Below are 14,768 nucleotides of genomic sequence, written 5' to 3'. Positions count from 1 at the left end.
CGTTGATAAGAGGAGTCTACTTTCCACCCCTTCCTTCTTGGGAGAAAACATAAAAATACGCCTCTTCTCTGTTCCAAGAATATGCCTTGGATTAATCTTCAACAAGGCACTCCTAACACAAAAATCCAAAGCAGTATTAGGCAGTTGAATGCGGAATGCATTCATCTTTAGTTTCTTTGACCAGCCATTTTTAAGGGGTGCTTGCGTTCAACTGCCTAATACTGCTGAAAAAATTCCAATTTTTTGTAGCGAGTTTATCCACCGAGACTTGCAACCACACTTTGCCAAGTTTTAAGAGATTATCATCCCTCTAATGCAGATTGAATTCCTAGTTTTCATTCCAAGTGTGAATAAATTTCACAAAATACTCCAACCAGCTTTTAGTGAGTTAGTTCCATTACTACCCAAGATTAGGAATGGAAAATTTGGTCAATGTTCTTATTTATGATGGCTATTGTTGATAAAGACAGAAAATGCTATTTGTGGAAAGAAAAACAGGCAGGATTTCGGGTTGAAAACCCATCATGAGAACTAAAAAAGTTAGAAAGGAAAGTTAGTTTTAAGTTGCAGAGAAGATTTATTTTGGGATGATAAATGAGAGGTAATATCTCTGAAAGGGTGTGGTCATGGTTTACAGGTGATCCCATAATTGATGGACCTGTGAATAAAAGGACAGGTTAAGCTGGTAAATTCAAGTAAGCTAAAGTCTGAAGTCAAGAAGTGAATGCTGGAAATGCCCAACAGATTGGACATTGTCTGGAGAGAGATAAACCGAGGTGCTATTTGTCTATTACACTGTCTTTTCATCATTGAAGCTGAGAGGTGAGAGTGGTGTTGGATGTGCGTTTAATATTACAGGCAACTCAACTCAGCGTCACTCTTGCAGGCTGAGCAGAGATGTTCCTTCAAATGGTCTATGTTTGATTTCTCCAGTTGAACACAGAATGCAATATATTTGATGGGTAAAAGTGCAATATGCTGTTTGGGTCCCTGGATGAAGGGAAGGAGCAAGGTGAAAGAAGAAATGTTGCATCTCAAGCAGGTGGAGTTGGAAGAGTGGCCCTGGGAATCTGGAGCCATCAAGGCTTCTCATTAGACAGATATTTCCTGGCCTACTGAGCACTTCCAACATTTTCTTTTTCTTTCAGAATTCTAGTCTTATGTAGTGATAATGGTTGAATTGGTAATTTCATACTGAGCTGTTTTCTGGAGAAAATGATGATAAGAAGATAGAATTTATATTCTATTTAGGAGGGTCCCAATTCAGTCAGAACGTGGGGATTGAACAACAAGTGTACAACCAACTCCTACGTAGGAGAGTTTAGGTATAAAAGGGTTTAAAGTAGTAAAACAACAAGAAATGTTGAAGTAAATACTGCATAATTCTCATTTACGAAATTGAGTACGTGCTACTGAGAAATAAAATCAGCATGGAAAGAGTGATCCAGATTGCTAACGAAGAGGTTTAAGAAATTAGATTAAATAATTATACTTTGCAAAATGTAAACCTGAGAGGACGTAGAATTTTAGAAACCTCTAATGAATGACCAAAAAAGTTGATAATGGGGAAGGTGGAATATGCAGGTAAACTATTTGGATATAAACTATTTTGCTTAGTTAATTTGATTTTCAAAACATGAAAATATACTTACTGTGACCATTCCTAAAACAGGCAATATTTACTTAGTAAATAAAGTATGACTATTCATCTTTTGGAAGTAATTTATTTAAAAACATGAAATAATTGTTGGTTTGTCGTCTTTTATAAGATCTTTCTGGGATTGATGAATCATGGATATGCCTGCTTAAAGTAAATGCTTAACTTGCAATATAGAAAATAAAAATAATAATATCTTGGTTCTTAACAACGTAAATAATATGATTGCTAACATTAATAAAGCACAAGTCATTGGAGGTACAAATCAAAACTGGAAAGGAGAGGAACTGATCACTGATGTGCCCTTTTATTAATTTACAAATTGTAGGGGTAAAATAGAGGATTATTGAATTGTTATGGGTTTTTAATTTGCATCACACAAAATATATCATATTGCCTTGAATGCCTGATCTCCATTTTAGAAGAAATTTCCTTTCTGCTTTTCACTTTTGTTTTTGTAACATTTGTTTAATTATAGGTCTGTCAAAATGGATTCGTCGGCAAGTCCAACACCATCCAAACTTCAAGTGTGCTCTTGATTCGCTATGCATGTTTTCCAATGTTCAGCAGAAAAATGTTGATCATTTGCCAAAGATTCTCGATAGAATGCCAGCTATTACGTCTGGATCTTCGGGTGCAGATGTTGCAAAGCTTGCAGAGGACAAGAACCAAGATCATCAGTCACCCATTGCTAGTCTACAAGCCTCTTTAGAAAATAATATTCTGAAATTCTCCCAACCCAATGCCTGCACAGTAAACCAGAGGAATAGTCCCAATGCCGTATCTACACCTCCCTTCTGTAATACCAGCAAAATGAGCTTTGCGGGAGTACTGGGTTAGTAATTATAAAGTGCTATTCTTTTCTTGTGGATCTTATAAGTATAAGGATTTTAACATTAATAGCTTGGTTCCATATTTATTTTAACTGAGGCACAATAATATAATGTTCTTTCTCTCCATTATTTATGATTACCAGCCCCCCCACATCTCCATCGGGCACACAAAACTCAAAACGGTCAACCAGTTTACCTATGTCGGCTGCACCATTTCATCAGATGCAAGGATCGACAATGAGATAGACAACAGACTCGCCAAGGCAAATAGCGCCTTTGGAAGACTACACAAAAGAGTCTGGAAAAACAACCAACTGAAAAACCTCACAAAGATAAGCGTATACAGAGCCGTTGTCATACCCACACTCCTGTTCGGCTCCGAATCATGGGTCCTCTACCGGCACCACCTACGGCTCCTAGAACGCTTCCACCAGCGTTGTCTCCGCTCCATCCTCAACATCCATTGGAGCGCTTACATCCCTAACGTCGAAGTACTCGAGATGGCAGAGGTCGACAGCATCGAGTCCACGCTGCTGAAGATCCAGCTGCGCTGGATGGGTCACGTCTCCAGAATGGAGGACCATCGCCTTCCCAAGATCGTGTTATATGGCGAGCTCTCCACTGGCCACCGTGACAGAGGTGCACCAAAGAAAAGGTACAAGGACTGCCTAAAGAAATCTCTTGGTGCCTGCCACATTGACCACCGCCAGTGGGCTGATAACGCCTCAAACTGTGCATCTTGGCGCCTCACAGTTTGGCGGGCAGCAACTTCCTTTGAAGAAGACCGCAGAGCCCACCTCACTGACAAAAGGCAAAGGAGGAAAAACCCAACACCCAACCCCAACCAACCAATTTTCCCCTGCAACCGCTGCAATCGTGTCTGCCTGTCCCGCATCGGACTTGTCAGCCACAAACGAGCCTGCAGCTGACGTGGACTTTTTACCCCCTCCATAAATCTTCGTCCGCGAAGCCAAGCCAAGGATAACTTGGAAGAGATGAAAACATCTTTCCATTGGTTTGACAAAGTAAATCAGTCCACATCTTCATAATCCATCTTTTATCATAACAGATACTTTCCGGCTTGTGACCTATGTCCATCCGCACATATGACTGAAGATTTGTTGAAAATTTTTTTTAAATTATAAAATTTGCATGGGTTTATGTTGTGTTTGACTAGCTATAACAGAGATTCAGGGCATGCAAGAGCCAAAATGTCTGTACTTGTCTTGTTAGTCGACGTCCTGGAGGCTGCGTGCAGCTGTCTTGATTCCTGTGTTCATGTGGAGTCTTCGGTTGATGCACACATGGTTCACTTATTGGAATTTGGTTGACGCATGCACGAGCGTTAAGTGCGCAAATTCCATATCATTAGGGCGCCTAACGTATACAGTAAAAGTCCCCGGTACACTCTCCAGATATGTTCTGGGAATTCAAGAGCCTGATGGCTTGGGGGAAAAAAACTGTTGTCCAATCTGGGCGTAAGTGCCCAAGTGCTACGATACCTCCAACCAGATGGCAGAGGGAGAAAAGTTTGAGGGGTGCGTGAAGTCTTCACAATGTTTATTGCTTTCAACGTGCATCGTTTGTCATAGATGACCATCGTGGTGGGAAGAGAGCCCCCGATAATCTTTTCAGCTGACTTTACTATCCTCTGCAGGGTCTTACGGGCTGAGATGATATAGCTTCAAAACCAGGCAGTGATGCAATTGCTTAGAATGCTCTCAATACATCCTCTGTAGAATTTAGTGAGGATGGAGGGTGGGAGATGAACTTTCCTCCACCATCACAGAAAATAGAGGCGCTGGTGTAAAGGGACCAGATGAGATGCTCTGCCAAGTGCACACCAAGAAACTTGATGCTCTTGACACCATCTACGGTAGAGCGATCAATGGCCGGTCAGGAGTGATTTCCACTCCCCCCCAGGCCCTCCTGAAGTCGACAACCATCTCTTTGGTTTTATTAACATTCAGATACAACTTGTTAGCTCTGCACCAGTCCATTAGCGACTGCACCTCCTCTCTGAATGCTGACTCATCATCCTTACTAATAAGGCCCACCACGGTCGTGTCATCAGCGAACGTGTAGTTTGAGCTGCGTTTTGCTGCACAGCCATGACTCAGCAGAGCCACAACATGCAGCCCTGGGGGGGTCTTCGTGCTCATTGTGAGGGTCTTGAAAGTGCTGTTTCTGATCCAAACTGCTTGGAGTCTCCTTGACAGGAAGTCGAGAATCCCATTGAAGAAGGAGGTGTTTAGACCCAGCAGGCTTGATTTCCCTATCAGATATTGAGGTACGTCAGTGTTGAACGCCAAACTGAAGTCGATAAACAACATTCGAATATGCATGTCCTTGTTTTCCAGGTGGGTGAGGGCCAGATAGAGTGTGATGGTATTGTCTGTAGAGCAGTTGGATCTGTAAGCGAACTGCAGGGGATCCAGCGACGGAGACAGCAGGAAGCTTGATGTGCCCCAATGCGAGCCTCGGAGCACTTCATGACGGTAGACATGAGTGTGAGAGGGCAGTAGTCATTGAGGTGACTTCTATCATTTGTCAAATACAACATAAACTGCATGAATTTTATATTTTTTAACAAATGTGCGCAATTCTGACGTGCATTCATTCTGAGATATGACCGATCCTTCCGTCTGAATTTCGCTTTTAAGTCGGGGAGTATCTGTACTTTGAGATTTTGATCTTCCTATTCACTGAATGAAATTAATGATGATTTTTGAATTTATTTTAGTCTAAAATTAACATGTTAAAGCATGGGATATGAGATTTGTTTTTCTCGAATCAATCCATCAGTCATAAGATGGTGTTTATTTTAGCCTGAAGAAGCTTGTGTTGATCACTAGAAGACATTTCTTGTGGTTTCTGATTGATTTTAAAATGTTTAAATGTTCTTGTATTCTTTCTTCTTTGGCTTGGCTTCGCGGACGAAGATTTATGGAGGGGGTAAAAAGTCCACGTCAGCTGCAGGCTCGTTTGTGGCTGACCAGTCCGATGCGGGACAGGCAGACACGATTGCAGCGGTTGCAAGGGAAAATTGGTTGGTTGGGGTTGGGTGTTGGGTTTTTCCTCCTTTGCCTTTTGTCAGTGAGGTGGGCTCTGCGGTCTTCTTCAAAGGAGGCTGCTGCCCGCCAAACTGTGAGGCGCCAAGATGCACGGTTTGAGGCGTTATCAGCCCACTGGCGGTGGTCAATGTGGCAGGCACCAAGAGATTTCTTTAGGCAGTCCTTGTACCTTTTCTTTGGTGCACCTCTGTCACGGTGGCCAGTGGAGAGCTCGCCATATAACACGATCTTGGGAAGGCGATGGTCCTCCATTCTGGAGACGTGACCCATCCAGCGCAGCTGGATCTTCAGCAGCGTGGACTCGATGCTGTCGACCTCTGCCATCTCGAGTACCTCGACGTTAGGGGTGTGAGCGCTCCAATGGATGTTGAGGATGGAGCGGAGACAACGCTGGTGGAAGCGTTCTAGGAGCCGTAGGTGGTGCCGGTAGAGGACCCATGATTCGGAGCCGAACAGGAGTGTGGGTATGACAACGGCTCTGTATACGCTTATCTTTGTGAGGTTTTTCAGTTGGTTGTTTTTCCAGACTCTTTTGTGTAGTCTTCCAAAGGCGCTATTTGCCTTGGCGAGTCTGTTGTCTATCTCATTGTCGATCCTTGCATCTGATGAAATGGTGCAGCCGAGATAGGTAAACTGGTTGACCGTTTTGAGTTTTGTGTGCCCGATGGAGATGTGGGGGGGCTGGTAGTCATGGTGGGGAGCTGGCTGATGGAGGACCTCAGTTTTCTTCAGGCTGACTTCCAGGCCAAACATTTTGGCAGTTTCCGCAAAGCAGGACGTCAAGCGCTGAAGAGCTGGCTCTGAATGGGCAACTAAAGCGGCATCATCTGCAAAGAGTAGTTCACGGACAAGTTTCTCTTGTGTCTTGGTGTGAGCTTGCAGGCGCCTCAGATGAGCTCTCTGAACCCTTCTCCATTAACAATGGCGTGAAGCAAGGCTGTGTTCTCGCACCAACCCTCTTTTCAATCTTCTTCAGCATGATGCTGAACCAAGCCATGAAAGACCCCAACAATGAAGACGCTGTTTACATCCGGTACCGCACGGATGGCAGTCTCTTCAATCTGAGGCGCCTGCAAGCTCACATGTTCTTGTATATAACAGCAAGATAGGGATTATGAGCACCCTGATGGAATTGTTCTCCATTTGTTAGCAGTTGTTAAAATTCTTGTGGTCTTGGTTCTATTAGATTTCTTTTCTTCACCCAACAATTGTGAAATGATAGTCGCTTTTAAGTGATTTAAGTGAAATATGTATTATGTGCAAGCAGGAAAGATTTCATTTAATTTGGCATCATGTTCTGCCACATGGTTCATGCTGCCACAGTCATCTTTCAATGATGTACTGTTCTAGGATCACCCAACCACTTCCCATGGTTTCTTTACCAACAATTGTAACTGGAATACAAGAATTTTGCCCATGCTCAATATAAATATTGTGATTGTGTTGCTTCATTTGTCACTGTATTTTCTTAGCTTGAAGCTGTACTGCATTAACATGTTATTTTTCTCTCATTATTTAATGTACTGCAGCAAACAAGAAAGGTGAATCCTCTGCAAGCAATATTACCAAGACCCCGCTCTTCAAAAATTCTCATAACAAAATGAAAAATGCTGATTCGAGAAATGCGTCAGGATCCATTATGCAGCATTTCAATAAAAAACCCATGACTTCAGCACCCATTCTGTTGCATTCTCCACTCGTGGATTTGCCAGATGGTGAATACAAAAACATTCAGAGAGAGCAAGAAACAGAAAAAAGTTCATTTCAATTTGAGACTCTGTTGCAGAGAGATACAAATACATCAATAAACATCAAAAAGGATGTATTGTTAAATGCTATTACAGGTCAATTTGACAATAAGGAAAATGATAAAACTTACGATAGCACTGGAAATTCTTACAACAGCTCCATGGTGGCATCACCTTCCCCTATTGTGGAATCATTCTTTGAGGATGAGGCGGAAATAATGGAATTACTCCCCTTGGTTGCTAATGGTGAGCACCGTCCTACAAAGGAAGAAGAGGATGTTCACAAGGAAACATTGTGTTTCACCCCAGAGCTATTTGATGAAGATTCAGAGAATGACTGTTCAGAAACAATAACGGATGATAGTTCACCTCGTGCACACAAAGCTGAGGACGTTGGTAATTGTGCTGCGGTGCCTGAGAACGTAGGAAGTGAATATAGGAAATTGTTTCAGAGTAGAAATGGTGGATCCAGCACCACAGTGCAAGAATTCAATGAAAATGGAGGAATACGTTCAGATTTTGTGTTGGAGGAAGCTGAACCCACCCATCTGTGTTCAAATTTGGAAGTGAAAGACCAAAGTGTTTCCAAATTAGCAATATCAAATGACATTGAGAATGCCAGTGAGAGATACGAGCAAAATGCTGAACGAGCAAAACCTGACAAAGTAGCAAAAAGCAGAAATCATAGACTGTCCAGATCTAGAAAGAAAGGTATTAGTATAATACCACAACATCTGGGATTCAATAAAGATAACTAATATGAAACAAATTTATCCTATCACTATCGTTTTCCTCAAATAAAACATGTTTATCAGTCGAGCCAATTAATAGAATCTCTTTTACTCTGTAACTTGATATAATTTGACTAGGTTAAGACATGTTCTTGCAGGTGAGTAGAACATCCTTTAAAGCACCTTGTGCAAGTTCAGATCGGATGTTGCACGAGATGTAACTCTTCAATCCCTACAGTATATCGAGCAAACTCAGATGTTAATCTGCACTTCCTACCGACTGAGCTTTTTAAATATTCCATTTTGCACAAGAGAGTTCATTCATCAAAAATTAGCTGCTTTGTGCTACGGGCTGTGGCCAACTTTTAATCCTAAATTTCCCAGCTCCTTCGACATTGCATCCACAAAGACATCAGAGGATTAGACAACATCACCAATAAATCCAAAATACACGAAGAATAAATTGAATTTCTTTTTTTAAATGGAAATTAATATTGCTATTGGATTCTATCATACTACTACAATAACCTTTCTTTTTCTTTGGCTTGGCTTTGCAGACGAAGATTAATGGAGGGGTAATTAATTAATGGAGGGGTAATTAATGGAGGGGCAATAACCTAACCCTAATGTTAATATACTCGGTAAGAATGGCAGATAAAAAGACCAAAAAAAAGAAATGCACTAAGCACATTTACTGATTTTGATTAATATGTCCTCAATCCAAGGATAGCCGTGAGTGATTGTGGACATGTAGCTAAATTAGGGACTAAAGATTCATTCCTAATTAAAATTAGACCAATTTAAAAAAAAATGGAATCATTGTTTACTTAGCAGTAATAACCCATGTTCTCAAACTCATTATGAGACGAGAACAATTGGTTAAAAAAATTGCTCCGGTTTGTGGTTATCAAAAGTAGTTCTAGCTTCTCTTTTGCAATAATGTTTCTAATTATGAAAATATAAATTTTCTATTTTTGTTAAATCTTTTTCACCTATAGTTGTGGGATTTTTGTATTTTATGTGGGCTGATAACGCCTCAAACCGTGCATCTTGGCGCCTCACAGTTTGGCGGGCAGCAGCCTCCTTTGAAGAAGACCGCAGAGCCCACCTCACTGACAAAAGGCAAAGGAGGAAAAACCCAACACCCAACCCCAACCAACCAATTTTCCCCTGCAGCCGCTGCAACCGTGTCTGCCTGTCCCGCATCGGACTTGTCAGCCACAAACGAGCCTGCAGCTGACGTGGACTTTTACCCCCTCCATAAATCTTCGTCCGCGAAGCCAAGCCAAAGAAGAAGAAAGATTTTAGCAGAGTTGCAATAAACCTGTAATCTCCCATATTGCCAATGGATTTCAGATCCAGCCCACAGTCCTTTAAGTGCTCTGCACTGTTTCTGTGACTCCCGCTTCATAAATAATCCATTTTAATAAAAAAATAAACTGATGATTGAAAGGCAAAACTAACCTGCTGACAACTGCTTTTGTTGCCCCTAACTTTCATTTAAGTGCATCTTCGTTTGAAGTTTCTCTTGAATATCTACAGAGTAAACCATTCACTCTGAGAATTTTTAATGTAGCACATTTTTTTTCTTATAATCCATAGAGCATTGGCTTCACCAATGTGATGCTAAGGTCCTTATGGTATGAGAAATAAAAAGGGCGCCATCATCATGTAGTTCATGAAATTAAACCTCAAAATAAAGGAACGTGTTTCACGTAGTATTGGCAGCGTAGCTTAAAAATCTGGGGAGGCTTCTCTTCACTGAATTGACTTCGTGATAGAATTGTAATAGAAGCCATAAAAATCATTGATCAATAAGGAAAATGTGTTAAAACTGCCAGAATTTTAGCTACTTATAGTTCTGACTTGTATTTAAAATGCTCATTGATGTAAGGTATTGGTTGTTGCAATAAATAGAAAAATATCAAATATTTTCAGGAGGGTTTTCATATGATTAAATTTCATATTTGAAATTAATTGTCCAAATGTCCTTCGTATTAAATTTTTGGCTTAGGGTATTATGAAACATGTTAAAATGTAATCTCTAGATGTAGTAGACGTACAGTTAATGTAATGTGGAAAAAAAACCGTTGGCAAAGGTTATTCTTCAATTTGACAGAGACGGTATCAGTTGACCCCTGATTTTTTTTTTTAGCATTACATGGATTTGTTTCCTGAAGATGAGGTTCATCCTGCTTTCATTACCCCACTTACTTCACTCCAAACTTGTGACGTTTCAATGTAAATGACCTCTTTCCTGTCCTGACCCGACGTTGCTCTAAAACCAACCGCCAGAAAGAATAAACTCTTTCTTTCTTTCAGGTCACCACAGAGTTCCTTTTTGTTTCCCTTATTTCAAGCGAGACATTAAACAGCCAGCCGTCTCCTTTTATATGGACCACAAGGGCTTTGACCAGGCTGAACTAAGAACTCACAACCCGTCTTCAAAATAGGGTTTTTCCACGAGCTTTCCAGCTTGTCCTATTCCAGATGCTGTTGCTGAACTGTAGAATTGAAATTGAATTCTCTCTCTCGGAGAAAAATCACATGACCCTCTTTGAACAGCACTCTACACTCAGACTGTGGCACTGGACCCAATCTTCTGAGTTTGTTCATCTGTTGTTCAAGTGAACCGGTACGGACTTGAAGGGCCGACATGGCCTGTTTCCGTGCTGTAAATGGTTATATGGTTATATAATTCAAGATGAGCCCACAGATGATTCTGATTCTAGTGTGTCCTTCCTGAATATTTAACCTCTTAAACCCGACCATAGAGGTATAGTTCAATTAATTGTTTTATTGGGAAACATTGAACCTCATATATCTCTCTCTCTCTCTCTCTCTCTCTCTCTCTATATATATATATATATATATATATATATATATATAGATAGATATATGCTCTAATACATGATCATCCAGTTATTTTTAAAAGTTGCAAAATGCATAAATGTAATTAGTGCTTTTGTATGTTTTTGAAGGCTTTGTAATTGTATTCATCAAGAGAGAAATCTGTTACATAATGAATCCGAGGACTGCAGTTTCTTCCCGCATCCCAAAACGTGTGGATAGGTTGAAATGCCCAGAGTGTGGGAGCATTATTGAATTTGGGAGGACTTGGTTGGAATAATGGGAGAATAGGTTAAAAAGGAAATTGAGGGGAATGCTCTTGCTCTATGTACCAGCATTGATTCAACGGGCAACGTGCATCCTATGTCAAGGAAATATTGTTTCAGAGTGAAAACATTAATGTTACAATGTGAGCCGATGCCCCATCTTCTATTAAAACAAGAAGACAAGAAAATATATTTCCCCAAAATGTATCCATTTCAGCCATCGTCAAGAAGCTTTGTTGATTATGGTTGGATTGAGGGTTGTTCTATTCTCCACTCTTTGTTAAGCAGTTTATTTTAAAACACTTTGCATTTTCAGCCTATATTACAAAACATGGCACGTGAAAAAAATGTTTTATTACCACAGGCTCTTTGATTTAGAGTACAATCCTTGCCTTTTTTAGATTTCTGTTTCTCGGATTTCCTCACTCCATTTTTAATACTATTTGGTCTACTCTGTCCTTGACCTTGTAAAGTGTGGATCTAATTCTATTTTCAAACTTGTTATGGAGTCTTTTTCAATTATTACTGTATACTTTAGATGTTATTAACTCACTGAATTTGTTTAAAAATTGCTCCTTTTTGCCCTAGATCTTTCGCAAACTATTTTAAATAGCACCAAATACCAAGAGTGTTTCAAATTTAAAATTAATTCAAATGTTGTTATCACAGTTTAATTCTGTGTAATGTTTTGAAGCCTCTATCATGTTAATAGGTTGTAGACAAGGGCAGTATTTAGCATAAATGAATATTGCCCACTCCAGTCTTCCTGTAGTTCTTAGTTGATAGTTTTTGTATTATTTTAAGTATAATGTTTAATGAGCATTTTAACAAAGAATTACAAACTCCAACTTCATTGCAGTGTGATCATTTTTAAATTTCATTCTCGCATACATATTTTATTTAGAATAACTGGTGAAAAAAGTAACTTTAAATTTCTCATTTATTTTCCATTTGTGTTGATTTCTTAGGAACTTGTACTGTGCCAGCTTCTTCTGGAGGGAAAAGGCAAACAACCTTTCCTGTAGCATTGCCTCAGGCTTTATCAAAGTCCTCTGTCCAAATGGGACAAAGAAAGTGTTCAGGAAATGGAAGGCTTTCAGAAGAGGATAGTGTTAAACAATCTACACAAAGTGCATTAGCCAAGCTTGAAGATAATCTAAAGTCATCAAATAAAACACAAAGCCAAAAAGAAAAGAATTGTTCCATTAAATGTAAGAAACTCCAAAAACAAAGCAAAATTAAATCATGTGAATGGAACTGTCTGATTGAGGGGAAGATTCTGAAGCCCCATGATAGGAAAATTACCCAACCAGTCAAAGAAAACTTATTGGTGGAAGAAGTATTGGAAAGATCCACTTCAAATGAATCAAGCATGCAATGTTATGTCAATGAAAATCAGTTGACAAATAAATCTATTTTATCTAGTGTAACTGGTTGTAAGAGTCAAAAGAAAACTCAAAGAGAAAAACTGTCCTTAATTCAAACAAATTATGAATTGAGAAGTAGATTTGTAAATATTAACTCCAAAGGGAACTATCAAAAGAGAACAGATGTAAAAAAGCTAAATCACATCCATTATGGGAAATGCAACCTTGTGCCTCTGTCTGATGGAGCATTTGACAAGTCATACAGTAAAAGATCCAGCAAAGTACTATTTCCCAAGGAATACAAGAATAAGATTCCAGGATCCCTTAATTCTAAAATAATGGCAAATATTCAATTTAAAGAGAAAAGACGAGGAAGAAAATATAATTGCCAGCTGTCCTGTGAGAGAGAACATAATGCAAATTTAAAGTCTGTCCAAGAGAAAGCACCTATTATTCAGTATGAAATATTAGAACTGGAGCAGTATTCTTCCCCCATGGAGATACAGCACACTGAAGATAATATGGAAAATTCAATTTCAGCCATAAATGATAAAAATACCAATTTGGTATCTATTCCAGACAACAAATCTTCAGAACCAGTGGACGCACTGCCTCAACAAGAAGGACAAACATACATAAATGAAATTAATCCAGCTATCAATATCAATAACAATGCCCATATTTTAAAGAAAGGATCAGGAAATAGCCCATTAACTAGGAAAAAGGTCATCTCTAACACAAGGGAAAAAAACCCCAGTTCAGAAGGTGAGAAATGTAACTCCTGGATGTTTATCAATTTGTATAATTTTTCAATATTTTAGATCATAAAGCCATTTAAAATGCTTATGGTAGGAAGTAGATTAAGAAAAGATGGTATTTAGTCCAACATATATTAATGGAATTTAAGTGGTAGGTAACCTGTAGCATGAAGGGCATAGCTCAATTTTTGCAGATAAATTATCAATCTCCTATCTCCAAAGCTTTCTCTAAATATAGAGGCATATGTAACTGTTGAATATGATTATATATTTGGTTGTATTTTGCCATTTCCATCAGGCCTGGTGACCACTCTGATATAGTGAGACCTGTTGAAGATCATGTCAGGAGCAGGTAAAATTGAAAAACACACACACACACACACACACACACCGATAGCTACTAGTCTTAATTTACTGCATATGAACAACATGCTGGATACATTGCTGAAGCTAAATTGCTCCAGCAGTATTGTAAGACGGGGCAATACTCAATCATCTAGAAAGTTGTTTAGGTGTAGCCATGAAAAGGTTGAATTCAATCCAACTACTTCCCTAGGGTTCTAAAAGAAATGAGTGGAATCCAGGGACATTTGCCAAGACTGACACTTTCTGATTTCCCAGACCTGCAGTTGTATGATTGTCATTACTTCCCACTAATTTGCTCACTGATTTTCAGTTTAGGTTCTAACTGCCTCTTCGAGCCACTTAGTCCTAAAGAAGACAAAGGATCAGATTTCCAGAGGTGGGATGTGAATGACTGCCTTTTGTATCAAGGCAGCATTGACTGAACGTATCATGAGGTTTTGATGAAATTCTGCCGATGGAAATGTACCCACTGGCTGTAGTCGTATCTACTACAGAGAAAGATGGTTGTGGGTTGTTGGAAGTCAAACATTTTAATCAGAGGACATTGTACAATAGTTCTTGGGCTGGTGACCCAGACCCATCTTCAATTTCTTTATCAATGATCATCAAATGAAAATGTTTAAGAAAACTGATTTTTTTGGCATTCAATTCTAATCAGATGCAAATTGATCAGGCATTTGTAAGGATTTGAAGAATATCATTGTTCATTAAATTTTTAAGGAATTTATGGCCTAATACAAATAGAGGGATATAATTTTAAAATTACTAAATGACACTTCACATTTATAAATTTGGAACTTGGCAAATGTATGCCAACATGATTGGCTTCTTTCTATGCAGTATTTTTGTAACACTTCAAAGTTCAGATTTATTGTTAGAGTACAAACATGGCATCACATACAACCCTGAGATTATTTTTTCTTGCGGCCAGGCAGAATGTCTACTTAGATACAACGTGAGACATGGAAGGCTCCCAACAGCATTTGATGACCATTTATTTAGATTGAGATATAAATGCTACAAGGACATCTCCGTGTCCACCTGATGAATGGGCCCCCCCCCCCCCCACATAGCCAAGGTGAACCCACACAAAGTGCTGGACCAGACACTATACCTGG

The 14,768-nt window shown here is 39.5% G+C and overlaps 1 protein-coding gene and 1 long non-coding RNA gene across 7 annotated transcripts in view; one reads left to right on the top strand and one right to left on the bottom strand.

The window, feature by feature from the left end:
• Nucleotides 1-7,920, bottom strand: part of LOC138749704 (uncharacterized) — a 30,910-nt gene extending 22,990 nt beyond the window's left edge. For both annotated transcript variants that reach the window (XR_011348832.1, XR_011348833.1), the window contains exons 1-2: nucleotides 7,682-7,920; nucleotides 7,444-7,570 (exon numbers count right to left, since the gene is read on the bottom strand). This is a non-coding gene — a long non-coding RNA (uncharacterized lncRNA). The remainder of the gene's footprint in view (nucleotides 1-7,443; nucleotides 7,571-7,681) is intronic.
• brip1 (BRCA1 interacting helicase 1) overlaps nucleotides 1-14,768 on the top strand; it is a 342,881-nt gene that overhangs the window by 166,141 nt on the left and 161,972 nt on the right. For 4 of the 5 annotated variants that reach the window (XM_069911452.1, XM_069911453.1, XM_069911455.1 and 1 more), the window contains exons 20-22: nucleotides 2,136-2,492; nucleotides 7,094-8,023; nucleotides 12,128-13,291. In XM_069911452.1, the coding sequence (XP_069767553.1) occupies nucleotides 2,136-2,492; nucleotides 7,094-8,023; nucleotides 12,128-13,291 (2,451 nt within the window). The remainder of the gene's footprint in view (nucleotides 1-2,135; nucleotides 2,493-7,093; nucleotides 8,024-12,127; nucleotides 13,292-14,768) is intronic. The other variant, XM_069911456.1, reaches the window with a different exon arrangement.

This window comes from Narcine bancroftii, chromosome 14 (genome assembly GCF_036971445.1).
Source record: "Narcine bancroftii isolate sNarBan1 chromosome 14, sNarBan1.hap1, whole genome shotgun sequence".
Lineage (NCBI taxonomy): Eukaryota > Metazoa > Chordata > Chondrichthyes > Torpediniformes > Narcinidae > Narcine > Narcine bancroftii.
Note: the sequence above shows the minus strand (reverse complement) of the source record. Positions and strands in the feature narration are given on the sequence as shown.